Here is a 22,116-nt window from a genome sequence, read left to right on the forward strand (position 1 = left end):
TTGATACCTCTATAATTATTTATATGACTACTTATACTTAATTGCCATAATATATAATTTTAGTATTTCTTTAATTGTTTTAAACTAGTATAATGTATTGAATTCTGCTCTGGGACAAGGGATTTTACAGGCATCATCCACAGACTACAATGTTTAAAATAAAAAAATATTCAGCAAACACCAAGAAAATATACATTGTTGTGCTCACATGACCCAGGTTAGTTTAGTCAGATGTTTGAAAAAATTATATATGTTATTCAAATTTTGTGCTTTATCCGTAGGACTTGTTTTGTCCCTATTCTCAAGAATCACTGATTTTCTTTCTGCTGGACCATTTAGATATCAAGAAGACACAATAAACACTATTGTCACTGGAAGTTCTTTGCTCTGTTTTAATATGTTTTATTTAAGGGCCCACAAAATATTAATTATTTTGCAGAAGCACTGTCACAAATCTCAACCGTCTTACCTTACAAAAGGCTTTCTTAACAAACATTAAATACTAGACGCTGCCTATGTGAGGTCCAGTATTCCAGGTGTTTTTGCCTTTACAGACTTAATTTCATCACTTTAAGTAATTTATTAATTTCTCTATTTTATCGTTAGAGAAAGATAAATACTAGATACACTAAATCTTCTTTATCATTTCCTATTTAAAAAAACCTCAGGGTTATCTTAAGTGTTATCTCTATCATAGTGAAATATTTTCTCAAATAAACTTATATTTATGCCAGTCTAAATTGTGAACAGTTTGCATTGGATCATTTCATTCAAAGATACCAAACTCTGCTTGAATAATGCAATTACAAATTCAAATTTTCTTTCTTTTATGACCTTTGGTCCCAAAATGGAAAGAAAATATAGATTTTCATACATTTTACAGCTATATAAATGGCAGATTTGTAATTAGTAAGTGGTCAAAAGCTTACAACTACTTCTTACGCAAGTCAGTGGGTAAGTTAATACTTGGCACTCTTTGTTCTCAACAACTTTTTTATTTACTGGAAGGAAGAAAAAATCTGGATATATTTTGACCCCTTATTTAGTGAAAAACCCACTCATACATCCTGAAAATATGCTGCAAGTTAATAAATAGGGATCTTTCAGAAACATGAAAGAGACATTGTTACCTTGACATAGCAAAACAGTTACCAAACAGAATAACTGTAAATAAGTATGGTCATTTTAGTTAGTTTCATTTAAGTATTTAAGTTAATTTTAGAGGTTCCCCAAGGAGAAAATACTTTTAGGAATGTATAAAGTAAAAGTATTTAATTCTCCCTCCACATGTTATGATCATGCAGTTTTAACAAATTATCGCAAACTGAATAGTAATAATGACCAACTGAAAACAGACAATTAAAATGCTGTTTTTGCAATAGAATTCAAAAACTACTGCAGTGTACTAAGAGTTAAATATTCAGTGTAGTAAAAAAAGACAGTCAGTTCATTGATGAATTAGAAATTTATTGAACCAAAGACAGAAGTTTGAAACAGCAGATAAAGCAATTTACTATTACTCAAAAGATGAATATACATTCAAAGCCATTTCACCCTATAGAAAATTACCAGATAAGCACATGCTTTTAAAAATATTTTTGGATCAGTTCGACCCACAGAGCTGCGTATTCCAAAGCATGAAAGCACCCATAGAGTTTGTAAACAAGTATTAATCTGTTTCCCCTAAAGAGTTTAAATTTCCATCGTTTGCCTTAATCGTGTGTCCCGTCAACGTTTGCCCCACTCTTTACATTCAACAGCTTGGCAGCCACACTTTTCAATTAAAGTGATTGCCTGTTTCATTATGCTGCCATCTGAACACTTCATCAACACGTCTTTCTTTGTGGTAGCAACCTCTCGACAGCAGGTACAAGAATGCATGAGTTTGTTGGTCTCCACTGAGTACCTGCAAATAAAGATAGAGACATCCATGTCAACATATAATTTTTTTAGTGGATTCTGCTGCATACTTTTTTGTTAAATGTTTTACAAATCTTACATAGATGAGGATGAGTCACAGGTTCCCCCACAGGATGTGAACTCCACCGGCTCGACTGACACGCAGTTGTTTGCGTACAGTTTGGTGGTGTTCTTGTGAAGCTCACAGTTGTAGCGAGGTGTACCTGTGAACCACAGTTAGTTTTAGAAACACACATTGGCAGGGAAAACATAATGGAGTATCTAAAGCATCCATCTTGTGCTTAGGGCCATTAGGTCAATAAAATCAAAGTTTAACATTTTTGTCTCTTGTCTAAAATGTTCTACTTTTCTAGGCTTCTATTCTGTTTGACAAAATTCTAAGTATTCACATCCTCTTTGTCCTCATTTGACACATTCTATTGAAGAAAGCTAAGGGAATAAGTAATTTATAGCCTAAAAGTAGTTTACAATGAAAACTAAAGATGTATTTATAGTTGAGAAAGATGTAAATGGAGGCTGACATTTTTGTAAACATCTTTTGAAACATTATTGTATTTACTTACAGGTTCTGCAGCATCCATTCATGTCACTTGTTTCTGTTCCCTGAAACACATAAAAAATTACACATCTGACTGTGATCACTGATGTCACACTTCTGTGTTGGAAGTGTGCAGTGCCTAATGTTTGTTAAAGTATAATGTTGACCCGCCTCACATACCTGAACTCATTTTATTGCTATTACTGTTTTACAAATTAAAATGGTAATTTTTTAAGCTTCAGTTAAGCCAAGTTATCATAAAGCAAAAATTTGATTTATAAAAATATATATACTATATTATCATCTTAGACCAAATAATGACATCAACTTTATTTAAGGCACTCAATACTCACTGGAACACAGTTTTCTGGATCAAATGCCGGACACATAGTTTGGTTTCTGATAACCAGGAATTCATCCTTCACCTTCTGACAATCATATTGGGTGCAGTTGTCATTTGGTGGTGAAAACGACTGTGAAGGCTGTGAACATGCGTAGAAGAGTAGGGTTAGTGTAGTCACAATGTGACTTACAATTGAGATGAAGGTTGCAAGGATTTTTCTTTTCTATGTCTTTGTATTGTACTTTAATTACCTTAAGAACTACTGGTGAGTTCAAACCAGGGACATCAAAAATGCAGTGCGTCTGTTTACATGATCCACAGCATTCTCCAGGCTGATCCACATGCACGTAACCCTATCAAAAATGTATAGTTTAATAAGTTTCTAACTGGAAATAATTTAGTCTGTGTAATTTTAACAACTTCTAGATAGCATCCATTCTACTGCAACACTAACATGCATAAAAATTTATTGAACTGGATAGTTGTACTATTCTGTCAGAAACTGTATCAGGAATGATCAACTAAATTAAATAGTGTGACTTGGAATTTCTAAGAAATGTTGAGTCATTATAAACCTGTTACCATTAGTACCAAAACCAAACTGATGCACATCGTCATACATAGAGCATCAACTTTTAATACCTAGAAAATAAGTTTTGTAAGGTACTTATCTGGTCTTACGAGTAACATTTTCTATAATGTAAAATATTTCTATCCAATATACAACTTATTTGGCATTAACATCATCTCTTTACCTCTTTACAAATGATGTTACACTGTATTTGCTGACACTCTACGGTGTTCAGCTTAGTCTTTGGATCCTGTTTGTTGGTGCAGTGGCAGTGTTCACATGGGTTGTTTGAAAAGTTTGTACCTGGCTGTGGGAAACACAATGAAAAGCATTTATATACATGAGGTGCTACATATCAAAAAAGCAAAAAAAAAACAACAAAAGAAAAACAGTTCTTACCTTGTACTCTGTGTCATTGTAGACGCATACATCTTTTGGTTCTAGATGAGACAGTAAACGAGGTTATGTTTATATATAAGCTTAGTTTTTTGCATTTGAAAAACTGCTGGGTTGTTTCATGAGAGGAAGTTAACATGAGAAAAGGTAATGATGGAAAGCTGAATTAAACAGTGTGAGTTATTTACACTAATTGACGAGTTGAAATCGGAAGCAGTCAGTAGAAAGGTGATTTTCATACTTTTTTGGGAAATAATTGTTACCATTATCAGTAATAAATAATGATGAGTAGTGATAGTAAGAAACGTACCACAGGTGAAGACCGGGCAGCAGCTTTCATTGGAAACTTTGACAGTTAACTCAAAGCCAAGATTACACTTTTGTGTTGGTGATGAACAGTGGTTTTTATCACACTCTGTTGGTGAACATGGTGTATGTCAGTTAGTTGATTTTGATTATTTTTGCTAAAACATAATATGCGTCATCAATCCAGTTCTACTAATGAAAATTGCTTACCACACGTCAGTTCCTGGCAGCAGTTAACCGTTCGGTTTACCAACACCTCGCCATCCTCTGTGCACTGTATTGGTTCTTGTGTCGGGCAAACTAGAGGCTCACACTTAACACTCAGAGAATCTTTGTCACACTTGCATTGCTGGCAGCCGCTTTTCCATGTGTCACCAATCTGTTAATATTATGGAAAAAAATGACGCTACAGCAACAAACAGACAAACTGATAAAAAAAGTTACAATGTATGAGAATGTATACCTGTTTAGGTTCACCAGCAGGTCCAGAGCAACCTTAATAAACAGTAAAAACGGTTTAATTGAATATTAAACAAAAATACATCGTTCATTGGTCTGGCAAAGAACAAAAACTATTCTCACAGGATGAGACACAGGTATCGGAGCCTGAATCAAACAACATCTTCCCCTCAGGGCAGAAACATCCCTCCACTAATCCATTGCAAGTATCTTCTTCTCCTGCACACTGCTGTTTGAGTTTATTGTTGTATCTGAATGTAAAACAAATGACAGTTAAATTTCAGCTTCCAACTTGTCAAAAACAATGGAATCACAATACAGCACAGTGTATTCCAGTAAACATTAGGAAATATAGCAAATAATCAATAAAAATTTCCACGGATTCTTACTTAAATGTTACCACTGATTCACTTGACACCATGTTGCTTTAGGTAAGCACTTTGTCAAACATTATATATACACCGGGAACAATTACTGAGATGACTCTTTATGTTACATGAATAACTTTCAGAAAACTGCTCTCTTTTAAAGTATAACTGCTAACTATAACCTGTGTTTGGGATCTGTTGGTGATATAACAAACTGGTTGGCATAACAATAGATAAACTGACTTTGAAAATGTATTATTTCAACATGTAGTTTGTTTTTATTTCTTTCAGGGGGATATGTGTGGTTTCAGATATGAAGGAAGCCAGATTTAGCTCTGTGCTTTGCTTTTCTCTGGTTTTGACTGATTACAGGACACTTCAGAAACCAAATTACACCACACCATCTAATACATTGTGGGGGCAATTCTTGACTTGGAAACTGCATAGCGAATGATTATCGATTGGTTAGATAGTTTCTTTAAAGTTCTTGACTTTTGTTCTTAATGAAAATTTTAAAATATTTAACCTGTATGTGATACTTTATTCTCAAATATTTTTTTGTAGGTGTTGATAAAAACTGTTGGCAGCCACGATGGATAGAAAGTTCCTTGTCAATGTGAGTTTGAGAATGGTTTGAAGCAAATGTGTATTTGAGAATTCACTTGTCAGCATTTATACGTTCTGATTATAATAAAAGACAAGTAAAATGGTTCGGTTTGTTAGCTTGTATAGTTATTGTTAGGCCGACAGACATCCTAAAATGCAAAAAAAAAAAAAAAGTCCTTCCATCAATTATAAACTGCAAAAGCAGTGTCCTTACCCTGCATTGCACGTTTCAACAATACTTGGCCCACAGGCCTTGTATACTTTATTTGGTGGACATTTGTAGTCTGCAACAAAAAGAAGTGTACTGTATTACATTAACAATAACATGCATGGAAAATCCCATTTGAAAGGAAATTAAGTTCTACAGAAGCAAAACTGTCTTACTGCACTCTCCTTTGGTCAGGTTCCTCCAGTCTATGCAGACAGATGCTTCAGCACACATCATGGCATATGCCGCCAGACTGGTGCAGCCCACGGTGGAATTTGGCATGTGGCAAACATCAAATTTACAAGCTTCATAATATGAACTGGGCGCAATTTTTTTGTGGCAGTCCTTAAACATCCTTATTGTAAGAATGAACATGAAACAAGTTAAATTGGGTTTGCAGAAAAATGTTATCAAATGTTCAACTTATTTTGCAAATTCTCACTCGTGCTTTATGATTTCACAGAGGGCAGGATTGCATGCTGGTTTCGGTGGCTCTGTTATTGGAGGAGGTCGCGAAGGCATGGACTCACAGTATGGTTTTTTCGTATCATTTACACGCCAGTCAAATGCCATCTCAGAGCATAATGGATGAATTTTGCCATTTGGTAACCTGCAGTCATTTTTCTTGTTATTGTCGCAGTAGCCTTGTTAAAAAGAAGAAACATCCATAGGAAATAGATTACAAATTCACAAATAGAAAAAATTTCCAACATCCCTAATGCAAATGTTCATGCTATTTATTTGAAGTGTAATCTTGGTATTCAAGACTCTATCCCTTTTTGCATTTTTACATTTTTAGCTCTTGAGGGTTGAAGAGACTTTTGTATCGACTGTATGTTTGCTGTTTTCCTCATTGTGGTATTGTGCAGTGAGGGTTTTCCCTCTAGTTATTTCTTGCATAAAGCTATAAATTAAAGTTTTCTTTGGGAGGTGTAGTGATTTATCCATTGTTAACAAAATGCTATTATACATTTTTTACTAAACAGTCCCATTATATTTTTCTACCTACTAAGATGATAAGAATCACCATTTATTTTTAGTTTGTCACAAGTTATGGGGTTGCTTACCACACTGTCCTTCTGTGTTGTTGTGGAAAAGTGAAAATGGCAAGTCAATACTGAACAGAAGCCCTGTGAATGAAACAACGCCTTCTATCTGTGGGATTTTAAGAACCATCTGAATTCCTGTGCTTGTAATAATGAAGTCCTTATTTGAGTAGGTTGGAGTCACTTTCTTTCCATCAACATATATCTAAAACATGAATGACAAGTGAAAAAAAGCATGATTACATTTATGTAGTACAAACATATTTGGAGAAGGTTAGAGATAGCCATACGTACCAAATTCTCAGTTTTTGGGATTCTCGTCTGTGTAAGAGTTACTTCATAGTTTTTGTAATATACAATCAAAGCTTTGGGGCACGTCACAGTTCCAGAAGGATCACAGTTTTCATTGTCAATAAGAATTCTTAAATTGTATTTGGGAATTATCTCTTTGACCAAGACATATGTGCAGTTGTGCTGGAAACTGTAGTATTGGCCATCAAATGTATTGTAATGGGGATCTCCCCAGCCTGTACAAAGACCTGAAAACAGTATATTAACATTAAATTGTGTTTAATCACAAAAAATTACATGTAGCTGTCTGTAGCTGTTTTTCATTAAACTCACATTTGCACTCATACTGAAAACAGCAGCCTCCTTCATCAAAAACCTTAACAGGTTGAAAACCGTTGTCACAAGCTGGTATGGGTGCTGGATTACATGATGCATATGTTTTGACCTCTTTTCCTTTCTCACAAGTGCTTTTGGTGCATTTGTCTGAACTCCAGGATTCTCCATCCTGTAAAAGAAATATTTTCAGCAATATACAACCACTGTCTTTATATTTAAACTCTCTACTGGCATATATTCAAATTGTAGAATACAAATATCCAAAATTGTATTGGCTTTAATTTGAATGCTTTTTTACAGTTTTTTAAACAGTTGGTCATGGTGGTCAAGCCATTAAAGGCAATTTAATCTAATCTAGTCAAAAGAAGAGATTGTAAACAAGCAAATATATTTTTTGCTTGCTGCAGTATATATAGCAAGCTTTTTGCCAACATTTACCAACAAGCACAAACATATTTAAATTGCCCAACTCATTTAAGTTTGAACAGACTGGACAAATCGGTTCCTGTTGGGATTCTGTATCTATATGGGACTCTCACATCTCTGAGAATTGTTTGAAATTTTTAAATGACTTTTAAAAACACAGGCAATGTTTATGATTCTTAAAGCATGGTTTGAAGCAATATAACCATTGGGTCGGTGCTGAATACCTTTGTAGTACTTGTATTAATTCTATGAAAGGGGCATGAATTAGGTATTTATGGTATCTCAAAGTTGCGTGCATCGCTAAAGACTGTACGGTTGTCTGGTTTACCAGGAGGTAGAAGAATCGACCCTTTTTGTTGATGCTAAATGCTTTCTGATGGACTAAATAGTGCTCTGAGAGTTGAATATTGTTTTAAATCTTAAATCTGCTGCAAAGCAATTAGCAACTTTGTCCCTCGTCTCTCTGGTGTGTTCCTTAGTGTATATGATTACTAATGTTCTCTAACAAACCTCTGTGGCCAACAAGGTGGATATTTTACTCATCAGATGACCTCTACGGGCAATTCTTTGTAAAGGATTTTACTCGGGTTTTGCATTACACTTTGCCATGTTGCATGACTTTGTGGAGATCCATCACATAAAAATCCAATGCAAAACATCGAGGTTTGTTGTTGCAATGTGACAAAATTTTAAAAGGTTAAAGATGTTTTAATATGTTTTTAACACATTATGTATACTGTGATACATTTCGTGACAGCACAGGAATTAGGAAACACCTTCTTTTGAGAACTCTGATCTGATGAGAGTCTACTTAAAAAAGGCTGTTGATGCCAAACCTTTGCTTGCGTCTTTACCACAGCAAGAGGCCAGGCATGGACTGCTCTTTATTTTGATATTCATTTTTTTCTTCTTTGTAAATATTAAAAACTGTTTTATTCCCAGTCTCCTTAGTGGTATTTGGTTACAACATTGTTTATATAACATATTTTTCAGCAAGGAGAGACATCTGGGTAATAACATATGATGTGGACCAAGACAGTTTGGATTCAGTTCACCCCTCAAAATGGTCTGATTTAAGTGTCCTTGAGTTTTTAATCCTATCCAAAGATCAGCAAATCACTCAAAATAGGTTGTTGTGGCCATTTATGTAATGTTTGCAACTTGTAATTTCTACTAATTTAGTTTTCTATTTTGGGAAGTTAGAATTTATTTAAGTTAAGTTTAGATCCAAAATCTGTAGTTAATTTGTACATTTGAATTGATTAGATTATGTTGGTAATTGGTTAGACCCTCCCATTAATTTGAGTAATTAAAACACACCGGGTGCTTGGTGGAGCCCTTGTTTGGCAAATGTTTGGTGTGTGGATGGGAGGTTTTTTGTAATTGATTTTTTGACCACTTTCACTTTTAATTTTTTTGTACTTGAAACGTCATATTAAGTTTACTTTCATTTTTTGACTAGGTTGTGGGACATTTTGGTAATTATCTTGTCGCTATTTTTTTTTACAAGAAATAAAGAATATATTTTTTCAAACAAATTAAGTCGGAAGTGCGCTCAAATCAAAAACCACCTGTTAACACCCACGGCCTTTGTTGGAATATTGTTTTTTGGAAATGAGAAGGCCGCGACATAGGTCTTAGTGATATATCTGAATGTAGCTTTTTTGTTGTCTTGTGGCTGTAATTTTACATATCTTCTCAGCTGCTTCACATTAAACTACTCTAAGTGATAAGTCTTTTTTTAAATCAACACTATTTTAAGTACAGACATTGCATAAGGTTGGTTACCTTTCTCGGTGGTGTAAGAAATGGGCAGTCTGTCATAGCAGGTGTTGTAGGTTTAGCCTTCTTTGTGGTAGCTGGAGGACTTGGTGGAATTGTTGTGTGACACGGTCTGGCATGCTTTTCAACACTACAGTTCAAACTGCAGTATGCAGTGAAACAATAGCCATCTCCATTAGTCTTGTTGTACATGAAGGTACCTAATTTACAGTTTAAAGAAAAGTTTTAGAGAAAATGAATAAATTATGTCAGAAAAAAATGGAAACTGTTGATACGTTATTTTCTTAATAAAACAATAGAATATTTTATCAACAGTTCAACATTGCCCTCATCAAGTAAGAATATTATTGCAAAATGAGCATCATTTGCCATCTGTATTTGTTCTGCTAATAAATAACGGATAGGTTAAAGTTTCAGTACAGTGGCAATTTCACATATGGGTGGCATGGGCAACCGCCCAGAGTGGCATTTTGTGGGGTCAGCATGAACCTCCCCTGTTCCCATCCTCCAATATCTACTCCCCCTTTACAATTATTCCCCTCCCGCTCTGTTCTCAGAACCACAGGATCTGAATGTCACCAGTGCCTTATCATAATATGAGTGTCTTTTATTTAAAATTTATTTACAAGTCATAGATGTCTTTATAAATAGATGTCAAGTATAGCAACAACGAATGATGCAAAAAAGTACAAAACTTACCAGGTGAGAAAATCTGATTCATGTATTTGCAAGAGCACAAAGTTGTTCTGCCAGTTGTAGTTTCAACACTGTGCTTCTCTGTTATTATCACAGTAGTTGACTGACTTGCAGTGCTTTCTGATGTTGTGGGTTTTCCAGTGATGGTGGTGCTAGATGTTTCTACAATTCCTGGGGTTGGAGTTTCTACATGAGGTGTTGTAGATTTTTCAGTGACAATTGTAGTTGTGGGCTTTTCAGTCTCTCTTGTTGGGGTAGGTGTTGTAGTTGTTGTGCCTATAATTACAGGTCCAGTCTCTGGTTTTTTAGTGCTGTAGGTTACTATTTGTATATGAGGTGTTGTGGAAGTTTCTTTAAACATTGTTGTGGTTCTCTCACTCTCCATTGTTGGGGTAGGTGGCTCTATGTAAGGTGTTGTGGAGACTTTTTCTGTAATTATTTTTGTGGTTTCAGGTTTTGTAGAGAAAATAACTGTAGTTTCTACATGAGGCGTTGTAGGTTTTGGTGTAATTATTGTTGTGGGTTTTCGTGTCTCCATTGTTGGGGTAGGTGTCTTTATGTGAGGTGTTGTGGAGACTTTTTCTGTAATTATTTTAGTGGTTTCAGGTTTTGTAGTGCCAGTAGTTGAGATTGTAGTTTGTTTTTGAGGTGTTGTGGATGTTTCTATTGCTGTTGTTGTGGGTGACGGTACGTTAGTGCCTGGCGTTGTGATTGGTGTTTCTGAATGAATTGTTGTTGTGCTAGGCTCACACATGTCTTTGTAAGTGCAACATTGTATCCGAATTTCATAATCATAACATTGTGGAGGTGTTTGATCCTTATTATGACAGATTAGTACATCTTTAGGGCTACAGATTACATTTTGATTTAAATCTTTTAAAGGCACATCTTTTAAAAGTTTGGATCGGCATTGAATTTGTAGTGGTTTTCTACAAACACTCAAATCCGGATCAGAAATGTTTGCTAATCTTTCATAATCTCCATCTCTGTTGTGTCCGGGGTAGTCATTGTTAATCCAATTTGACCACTTGCAAATATAGCAGTCACTGGGTGATGTAGTAGATGTTTCGGGTGTAGTGGTAGTACTTTCAATTGGAGCTGTTGTGACTGTGGATGTTTCAGTCTCTCTTGTTGGGGTAGGTGTCTCTATGTAAGGTGTTGTGGTTGATACTATTTCAGTTTTGGAGCTTTCAGTGACTGTAGATGTTGATGAAGATGGATTTAAGGAGGACAAAGGCACAGTTGTAGTTTTAGATCTTGTGGAAACTCTTGAAGTTGAAAAAGTCAGAATTGATGTTACTGCTTGAGTTGTGAGTGTTGGAATAGGTGCAGTTGTAGTTACAGGGTGTTCTGTAGTACTTGCTGTGATGAAACATGAGAACAAGGATAAATTAATGTTAATTCGAAACACTCTATAATCAATCCTCACACAGTATTTATTTGTGTCTTATCTTACCAGTTGTGGTAAATGTAAAAGGTGTTGTTGTTGGTGTACGTATGCATGGTGCCATTTTTACTATGGTTCCGTTCGGTCCACAAACACCCGAGATGCAGGTTCCATCTCCATCATGTGTTTCAAAGACTGTATCGCCATATTTGTAGGTTTCATTCATGTAGACACAGGTGCAAGCTGGAAAATAATGACATGGCTCATGACAATTTGTCTTCAATAATTTTTCTGACAGTGACAAAAATCTAGCTCCTGGTTTGCAAATCATATGCACATATTTTTGCCTTACCATTCAAATCATAAATGCATGTCAGCTGTGTTGAAGAGCAAGAACTGTGAGAAAAGGAAATAAGTTTATTTTCATGTTTTAGGTACATATTGTTTTTGAAACTTGTTCCGTTACTAAACATAGCAACATTTATATATTTGAAAGGATCCTACCACTTGTGACAATTTGCAGATATTGACTCTCCATCCTTGTAATGGTTTCCATCTTCATCATAGCAGCCGCACTCTTTCTCAGACACACACTTCATGCTAGCTTCATCAAAATAAGGCTGCTCCCGAGGGCATGATGGATAACACCCTTAAAAAGTAAATTCATTTTGGAAAGCACACAGAAGATTTAGTCATTTCTTTAGCCTTTTTTCAGATTTCATGTAATCTTCATGGCTAGGTAATCTGCTGAAGCACTAACATATTGTGAGGATATAGATGAAGAAACAAAGATTTGCTTCTGTTTGAAGCACTTAGCACATTTTGACAGGCAGCAAAACAGGGCTAAGCCGTTATACAAAAGGGGATCACAGACTTGGAATATGGGATTTGACATTTATTGTGCAAATAAAGTCACAAAGAGAATTTTGGGTCTGTCTTTTTGTTGCACTTGTATAATTTGAAAGGGGCTTGCAGTGGAAGTTTGTAAAAGGTTCTATTGATTACAGTAAGCATCCCCAATTTTAACTGTAATAATTTAATGGGATTTACCTGAAGAGTATTTAAAAATCTGATGTCAAATATCATTGTCACTAATCTAATAAAATTAAAGATCTAAAATGCTTTTCTTTCTTATCATTCTTACCTTCCAGTGGTGGAAGTTTATTGTAGCATTTCCCTGAAGGATTCCTGCATGTCTTCATGCATGACTTTCCACATGGAGCGTAGTGCCACTCGCACTCTCCATCAAGGTTGTAATAGTCACAGAACAGAGCTGATAAAACAGAACACAAGTAAGTTGAACGTATTTGTTCAAGATACAAGACATTGTAATTTTTTTTCAGAAAATAAATTAAGTAGTAAGAGCCTATATTTTTAAGTTCATACACACAACAAAAAGCAATCTTGTTATCTGTACTGTGTTTTATTTTTTATTTTCAAACATGATTTACTCCCCATAAGCTATCAGAATCCAGGACCAACAGGGACCATTTCTTTTCTGCCTTTGCAGAAACCCAATCCAAACTTACGGCAGATGGTGGGGGTTCTCCACTTCACACAGGCTCCAGCCTCATTGCATGCTTCTGCATATGCTCCTACAGCTGAGCAGAAACACTCACAATCTCCTCCCGTGTTGCAGGCACACGTATCTGCCACACAAGCCTCATAGTACTGTTCTGGCTCCACCTTTTTAGAAAAACGTAATTGTAAATGCAGGTAACAAATGAAACGTATTGTTCTCTAGTTGGTTATGCAAGAACATATCTTCATTTATACTATCATTAGCATTTAATGTCCTTAGTTTTTCTCACCTTGTCATGGCAGGAAGTAAACACTTCACTTTTGATAATGTTGCAGTGTTTTTCTGCCCATGCTCGTCTGTGAGAGTACAGAGCACACGGGTTCAGTGTGGTGTTTACATCTGAGCAGGAGGATGACAGTTTCCAGCTGTTTCCAAACTCTGTTGGATTAACTACAATTTCGTTGCTTCTGGTAGTGAAATCATTCTTGATGGCCCCATCATAATTTCCACACAGGCCACAGACTTTGCCCTGCCATAAAATAAAAGCATGATCATTTCTGAATTGAAAGCTCTCAAATATTTATTCAAGAAACTCTAGATGTCCTCCTCACTCACCTTGAATGTGGAGCTGAGTTTGATCATGATTGTTGTTTTCTTATTCCAGATGAGAAGAAGGCCATTATTTGCCTCAATGACGACATATATACCCATAGTGTGGACTTTAAAAGGTATGTCAATCCCTTTGCTTTGACTGATAACTTTGATACTTTCGTCTGACAGAACAATTTCTTTCATCTAAAATGATAAATAAAGCACACAAACACCAAATGACACATTCACACTCAATCAGATGCTGAAAGCTTTAGCTGGACAGCTGGAGGCACTACAGTCATATCTGAAAATGTAAAGGAAAGTTATTTTCTTTCTAAATTAAAAATTGTTTAAAAAAAAAAGCATGACAACCTCTTCAGGTGGGGCTCAACATGAGAGGAAAATAATTAACAAGAAAAATTAACTGCAAACATTTTGTCAACTTCACCAACATTTTGTCAACTTGGTCTCTGTTCCAGAGACCAAATTATAAATAACAGCTACAAAATAGTGATTAAGAAGACAGAATCTTGTGTCCTTAATATTTAAAAATGTATATTTTTTTAAATATTTGTTTTTAATTTGAAAATAAAATAAAAATATACAATTATTTTTAAATAATACAATGTTATTTATTTAAAATACATATATAAAAAGAAGGAAGTATGACTTAAGGTGTTCCTGGAGATGCTCCATGGTCACAGTGTTTTTATTTTATATATATATATATATGTTTTTTTTTTTTTTTTTTTTTTTTTTTACTGTAGTCTAAAGAACTGAGGTCACATCAGAGGGAGTTGTCGATTTGCTCTCTGATGGGAGGCTAGCTTTCCTACACTTTGAACACTCCTGGTTTGAAACATTACTTTTTACAACTTAAAAAATAATAATAGTTTTTATAGTTTGGTATCATCAAACTTTTTCTTGCATGTAAGCACAGATCACCAGGCAAAAAAAACAAAACAAAACGTAGTATTTTGTGAATGCAATGGAGTGTTTTCTCCATATTTACATACCCCCAAGTAGAGTTTAATACTGGTGGAGCAAATGCTTTCACCACATGGGATGTTTTCAGTCCGGACCCTGAAGGTGCCATTCACATCGTCTCCACAATAATCCTGCAACAATTCGAAGTCAGTTTAACAAAACTTACCTTGACACAAGAACAACAACAAAAACATAAAACCCACAAGAAACTTTACCTGAGAAAAGATGTAGCCACAATCCCCCTTAAAGGCAAATTTCTTGTTATCAAAAGTAATATAATGTCCCTCTCCATATATGGTGCAGGTCCCACCACAGTCATTTTCTGTGCATTGCCATTTCCTGTTTTTGCATGTGCTAGAATTTTAATCAATATATGAAGTTAATAGTCAAAAGAGACAGAATGGTGTGAAATGTGTAGAAATCTGGTACTTGTTAAATGTGCAAATGAAATCTCACCATGTATTACAATCCACTTGGATTTTTTCTCCTGGGTTATAGTATTTTCCATCATGGGGGCAGGGACAGTCTTCCTCTTCTACACAGCCTCCTTTCCCATCTGACAGCAGGCCATTGGGACACACACACCCTGAGACGCACTGTGAACTCACCTGCGCAATATGGTTAATTTATTTACAGTTTATTTAGTTGCTTAAACATATAAGTACTATTTATTTAGAAGCATTAAGCATGCCAGCATCTGAGTCTTACACATTCAGCATCCAATGTGTTGCAGCTCTTCTGACACTCTGACCCCTTTTCCTTTGACTTTGCTTTGGAGCAATTGAAGAAAACCATGGGACTGGTGCATGCTGATGACAGTGATACAGCGTTAAAAGAAACTGCAATCTAAAGCATTCTGTTGTTAAAACTTGTCTTTACTGCAGCACTTTATGCTTACACTTAGATACTGGCTCTCCTTTACAAATAAATTTTCCAGCGTGGCAGGTGCTGAATAGCAAGACAGACAAAAAAAATGTTACACAAAATTAAAAGAGTGTAATTACAAAGTCTTTAAATTGGTATTGATTCAAAACAAAAACATATTTTGTTCTTAAAATTAACTTTTATACCATTTTTCCCCACAAAAAATATGTCATTATACTTCAAAGCAGATATATAACAAATAATGGTTCAAAATACAGGAGTAATTTGCATTAAGTGCAAACAGTTATAGTCTGTTGGTGCAGTCAATATTAAAATGACAAGATAGCATTTCAAAACACAAAGCAAATTTTGTTCTTCATGTGACAGCACAAAAAGAGAGGATTTCAATGGGGTTTTTTCTCAGCACTTGAAAAATAGACCAGCGTAAAAAATCTGTAACATAGGAAAAGGTAAAACCTGGACTTGAATATTCCACACCAATTATATATTCCTAAAAACAGTATGTGATTTCAAAACCTTTACTTAATTTGTGAAGCACCAAAAATAAGCAGTCTTCTATTTCTACAAAATATTACCTACATTTTATTTTGTCTTTTGAGTATGACATATTAGTATGCCCCTTGCTGACACCTAGAAGTCCTTACCATGTTCGTCCTTGCACACTGGCCGTCTCCCCAGGCTGTACCACTGTGTTTCCTGCCTGACAGGAGCACTCTGAAGCTGATACACAAACTCCTTCCTCGTTTAGAAAATATCCTTTAGCACAACCACAGCCGTCAACTGGGGTAACCTCAACCTTGCAAGTCACGTCCGACTGACTCAGAGAGCGGCAAGTTCGACCGCAGCGCGTCATTTTGTAATTGTACACAAGTGTCGAAGGGCATTCTGTGTATTTGCCTGTTGAAAAAGGAAAGGAATATTTGGTGCATTATTGCTTTAATTAGACTGCGCATTTCTATCTGTTTTGTTTATCTTAGACATACTGCAAACATCTTTTCTCCAGCCTTTCAGGAATACACCTTCAGCAGCACATGCATGGACATATGAGGACAAGGCGGCACACATGCAGTCCTCGCTGTTTTCACAGGCACAAGTGTCATACATGCAAGTCTGTGAAGGTAAATGACATGAGATTAGATTAAACATTACAAGGTATGGGAAATGAAGAGCAAAACAACAACAACAACAACAACAAAAATAGAAATTAGATGCGCACAGAAAGCGCTACATGCTTACAGCAAAGTACTCTTCTGGGTCTATTTTAGAATGGCAATGTGAAAAAATCCCATTTGTGTCTGACAGGAGGGAGCACCAGGTTTTTGCAAATTTGTCTACAAAAGAAAAAAGAATAAGTTAATTGGTGGAGTACTATGGGTGATATATGGATAACTGTGTCAATGACTTACTCTTGTCAATGCTTAAACTGCAGGGGTCTGCAAGGTCATTTTTTACATCTGAACAAGTTGGTTTGGCCCGCCATGTGTTGGCAAAGGCCACTGGTGTTCTTTCTGGAAGTCCACTTGTAGTTTTGAAGTCATCTTCTGAGTTATCATTGAAATCTCCACAAAGGCCTACAAAAATATAACACTTAAACTTGATGCCCAATAAAAAACAAAAACACACAATCTTGAAACTCCTAAAGAATAATCATACCCATAACTTTACTCTTCAGGGAGACATCGGCTCTGATGTAGAGCTGCACAATTGGTACAACCTGAATCTCGAGATCAAGTCCAAAGGTTGTGTGGATTATGGTAAAGAATGTAGAGGGACGGAAGATTGTAATGTCATCTGCAAATGGAAAGAAACACATAAAATCTCAAATATTTCATTAAACTTTGAGCAAAACCAATTTATGTTGCATTTTCACTGAAAAAGGCACACTAATAAAAAGCATCTACTCACCCAGGAAAAAAGGAAGCTCAAAGACCTGATGGTTATATGAGACTTCATTTTTGTCTTTAACTTCAATTATCTTTGGGAAAACACAAGTTACTAACACAAGTCAGTAAATTTTATACACACACATATCTAAATATATAGTCTCATGCATGTGTGACATAAATATTTTACCGTGTGATTTTGATACAGCAGAGTGATGGCAGACAGACAAGTTGATTTATCAGACCTTTCACATTTGTCGAAATCACCAAGCACAGTAAAAGCATTGTCTTCAACCTGAAGCCACAAGGTGAAAAATACATTCAGATATCAAATAATTATCTGATTGGAATTCAGTATAATTCTGCTTAAAAGAAACTAACATTTATGTTCTATTTAGTTTTAAGTGTTTTTATTAATATCTCTTTACCTTGGACAAAACATAGGAACATTTTCCATGGAAATTGTATGTCTTATCATCATAGGTGGAGAAGTGAGAGCCTCCTCTGATGGAACAGACAGCAGGACAGTTTGCATCTACACAGCTCCACTCACCCTTTGAACAGGTGCTGTAGAAAGACACATTATGTTGTCAATTCACTGGATTTCCCATCTCAGAAACAGATATTGAAGCATACTGTATTCTCTTTGTATTTATTTATATAGTTTTTACCAGTTTTTACACGCCATCATGGTTGATTCCCCAGTGTTGTACGTCTCGCCTTTGTGGAAACATGGGCACTGCTCAACAGGAACACATCCACTTTCTGAGATATCATCAAAGATTGTACCTTGGAGGAGATGAGCAATAGTTGGTAATGATTATTGTCAATGTTATAACACTAATATAGTCCAGATCAAATTCTGTAAGTGTTATTATATGTGTGGGAGTGTTGGGTTTTGACACTATGATGCTATAACAGATGTCTGATTCTTTTAAATGGTTTTAAGGGTTACAGTTTTAACTTTAATATTTTAAAGGGATAGTTCATATTTTTTTAGGTGGCTGCTACATTGGATTTTTGATTCTCTTTGAATCAAAAGACTCATCCAAATGTCCTATAACATTAGTGTAAGTGGCACTGTTAATGTTAGAGATGTTATGAATAGTTTTCTGCAGTAGATTCTACAATGACCCATTGTAATAACTTGTACAAGCAGGGAGCTGCTTCAATCAAAGGTTCTGACCTATTTTATATTTCAACACTCAAAATAGTTTTACTTCTCTGTCTGTGCTCTTACTTATCTTTCCAATCTGAAAGTTTGCCAACTACTGTTTGCATAAGGTAGCATGCTAGAGATGAGAACATGTAAGAGCTCTGTTACAGAACATTTTGCAAACAGAGTACTATTGTGTACTTAACAAAATAAATACAACTGTTAAAGCTTAGATATTGCTAAGGCTTAATTTGATAATCTAACTATGGAACATAAATAACAAGACAAATGCCACACTATAAAATATTGAACAGTTGGATTACAAATCAATATTAACTGTGAAACTAACCAGGAGGACAGAAGCATCCGTCGATGCAGTGCTCATCACACAGCTCACTTTTCTGCCGGTATTTGCAGGTGTCAATACAGGGACTGCCACACTCCTTATACTCCATGTTGAAAGGACATGTTTTTTCTATCCATAACATAAAAGTTATGTCTTGCAATGTATTAGTACAAATATACAGTTCAAAACTTTTTCATCTCTTACCACACAGTTGTTTTGTCTTCCACTGCTTTGGCTGTCCACCTGCATGGGCGCACTGTCGGGCGTACTCAGACACAGTCGAACACAAGCATGCACTGCTGTTGCTTTTGCAGTAACAGAAGTCTTCCACACAGGCTTCCATGAAGGACTCGGAGTCAATTAGTTTGCGACAGCTTTTAAATTCAGGTCCTGACAGCAACTTCTTGCAGAGTTTTTTCTGCAAGTTTACATTTATCATACACATTAGTGAATGCAATTATCAATCTAAAACAGCTTCAAAATGTCAAATTTTGAAAATTACCCCATCTGTGCAATTCTTATTAGCCCCGGAAGAAACCACTTTACAAGTTTCAGTGGGACTATCAACTTTCCAGTTCAACGCATATTCTTCAGGACTTATGGAAGCCTCTGTATTGAGAAGAAAAACAAGATTGTCAACTTTGATACATATGTGTCCATTTGTGTGTGAAGCGTGTGCATTAAGTACATACCTGACTGGACAAACTCATCATAAAGCTTGATTTCATTGAAGTCCCCACACAGGCCACAAGTTTGATTCTTGAATTTGGCATCCAGCTCCACCTTAAATGCATATGAAATTCAGATTTAAGTCAAATTCAGATCTTCAGATGGACTCTTGGTCCGTCTTTTTACACCTGGCTTGACTTTTGCCTTAGCTGCCTTTCTTTTAATGCTCAGTGCGCAAGGTTGGATGAAAACCCAAAGAGCAAACATTTACAAAACAGCAGTACAAACATTCTCTGACACTTGTTTAATATGCTGTCATTCAAAAGTAGTTTACTTAACTATCAAATAACTTTTCCTTTTCAAACATATTTCATTTTCTCTAAAAAGGCTTCTAAATGTTTCTTGATGACCACTGATCAGAAGATATTTACATAATCATAATCTCATAACTGGCAAAGGATATTTTAATGACGTATTTCATGCAAAGCTGCAGAAATGTATTTTAAAGTACTTATGTTTTTTTTTATTTTTTTTTACCCAAAGATGTTATGTAATGTTATTTTATAGACTTGTGATTGATCTTGATGGGGGTTATATATTTGCTATTTTGTCAGTCAATGAATAATCATGAGTTTTGCCTTATGTCAGGGTTATGTAGGATTATTTACTCGTCACTAAGGAAGGCACTAAAGTGTCACAGCTACTGTTGACTCTAGACATGCCAAAAAAACTTTTTGAGATAGAATTTTCAAATCTCTCTAATATTTTACCATTCTGCATTTTACAATCAACTAATTTTAGGTCTAATGAAATGTAATTAGAGTGGAATGTGGCTGTATAATTGGATTGCATTCAAATTTACTGGGTCAGTTTGAAATAATTTGGATTATACACAACTGAGTATGAATTCAACCAACAAGTCTTGCAAAATGTCTTGCAAAACAATTTCTTGTAAGCAGTATATGTGTTGAACTGAATAAAAAAAATGTAGTTTAATTTACCTCAACTTTAAAAAACCTTTAACAAAGCAAACAAAACTTACCCAGAGGGAGTCCTTTTGATTCCACATGAATGTCAGACCCAAATTAGCTTCAACTTTAATATAGGACATGGTTTCCTTAATTGAAATGCCACCCTGACTGAATGGTATGGAGACACTGGAAAAGAAGAATAAGCAATTAGTCTGTACATAAAACACGAATTATAAGTATAATCTTCAGATTAACTAGTATCTGAAAAGAAAAAAAACAAACAAACAAACAAAAAAAAACCCCAATAAACTCACGGTTTATTCATGACCATAACGGAAGTGTTGGCAAACTCCACCACAATCCCTTCCAGTTTCATCAGAATTCTGGTGATGGAGATTTCCCCGTCCACTTCCTGTCGCTGGAGCTGAATATTGAAACTCTCATAGCTGCCCTTACACTGGGATGTAAAGATGTAGTTACAGGTGGAGGGAAAGTGGAAGAAAGCCCCATCAAAAGTCTTGTAAAGGAAGTTCCCCCATGTGCTGCAGAACTGGTTGATGTGGGAGCCTCTCACTTCTGTTTTTTAAGGACAGAATTTTCATTATAGAGAAATTCAAAGTACAGAAATATTTTTATCTTGAGAAAGAATCAAATATATTGTTTATTTAAATCTTCACCTTTAATCACTGCCATTTTTCCCACTTTTTGATCTTCTGCTATAAAAAGAAGAAAGACATTTTTTCAGTTAGACAAAAATTGTAGATTAAAATGAGAATAAGGTTTTATGTAGCCACTGGCAGGTATAGAGTTCTCATCAGTTCTTATTATTTTACGTACCAGAGGAGGCTGCAGGTAGTCCAAGGCTTAGAATGAGCCATGGTAGCGCCCATTCTAGAAGGAGCATGACTCCTCTCATGGTTCCTCAGTTGTCCCTGTCCTGTGTTGGATACTTGTGCACTTCAGATGCGTTATATTATATATTCCTGTGGTGTTTACAGTTTAGGAGGGGTTAACAATATTCAGGGTGTCAACGTTTGTGACTTTGGTTTCCATGAATATCACTCCCACGAAAAGGTATTAGAGTTACTAATATCTTTCCATCTTTGTTTATATAGAGAAGCATTATCAGTTGAAGATTTGGAAAATGTTTTGGTTCTTAAACTTAGTGACGAACCAAAGTATTTGGACTTGAGGGTTGTGGCGCCATTCCAACAATCCTTAGTAAAATAGTTTTTATACGATTAATCTATACTTTAGTAGTGTACCATGCACTGATCAAACATTTGCTCAAGTCTGTCTTCGCCCTTCAACATTTGTTTCCCCAGTGTTATGCTTAGTAAACACTAAGCATAAGCAATGAGAAAGAGAAATCTAAACCCAGTTTGTGAATTGGCACCTCTATCTCTCTCTCTCTCTCTCTCTCTCTC

At 35.5% G+C, this 22,116-nt stretch overlaps 1 protein-coding gene across 2 annotated transcripts; it reads right to left on the reverse strand.

Annotated features, from left to right (window-relative positions):
- Nucleotides 1-1,446: 1,446 nt before the first annotated feature.
- On the reverse strand, nt 1,447-21,620 carry LOC106964658 (mucin-5AC-like). Of its 2 annotated transcripts, XM_015060292.1 has the most exons (48): nt 21,527-21,620; nt 21,367-21,405; nt 21,004-21,265; nt 20,761-20,875; nt 19,742-19,832; nt 19,552-19,658; nt 19,254-19,467; nt 19,053-19,178; nt 18,219-18,336; nt 17,976-18,114; nt 17,738-17,842; nt 17,570-17,639; nt 17,318-17,455; nt 17,071-17,235; nt 16,901-16,995; nt 16,648-16,774; nt 16,309-16,561; nt 15,678-15,727; nt 15,488-15,588; nt 15,236-15,387; nt 14,995-15,133; nt 14,809-14,910; nt 13,817-13,996; nt 13,491-13,730; nt 13,209-13,365; nt 12,824-12,952; nt 12,184-12,328; nt 12,032-12,075; nt 11,749-11,922; nt 10,296-11,654; nt 9,603-9,796; nt 7,386-7,557; nt 7,056-7,300; nt 6,783-6,966; nt 6,158-6,359; nt 5,892-6,070; nt 5,722-5,791; nt 4,657-4,784; nt 4,538-4,569; nt 4,285-4,453; nt 4,079-4,183; nt 3,772-3,812; nt 3,557-3,679; nt 3,053-3,154; nt 2,812-2,940; nt 2,484-2,523; nt 2,000-2,123; nt 1,447-1,906 (listed from the first exon to the last, which is right to left on the reverse strand). In XM_015060292.1, exons 1-48 carry the CDS (start codon nt 21,603-21,605, stop codon nt 1,729-1,731), a joined length of 7,632 nt encoding a protein of 2,543 aa, XP_014915778.1. In that variant the 5' UTR covers nt 21,606-21,620; the 3' UTR covers nt 1,447-1,728. The 2 variants fall into 2 exon arrangements, with proteins under 2 accessions (XP_014915778.1, XP_014915780.1); XM_015060294.1 differs by lacking the exons at nt 5,892-6,070; nt 6,158-6,359.
- Nucleotides 21,621-22,116: the final 496 nt, after the last annotated feature.

Source organism: Poecilia latipinna, unplaced genomic scaffold, assembly GCF_001443285.1.
Source record: "Poecilia latipinna isolate Pla-1442-1.1 unplaced genomic scaffold, P_latipinna-1.0 Scaffold1699, whole genome shotgun sequence".
NCBI lineage: Eukaryota > Metazoa > Chordata > Actinopteri > Cyprinodontiformes > Poeciliidae > Poecilia > Poecilia latipinna.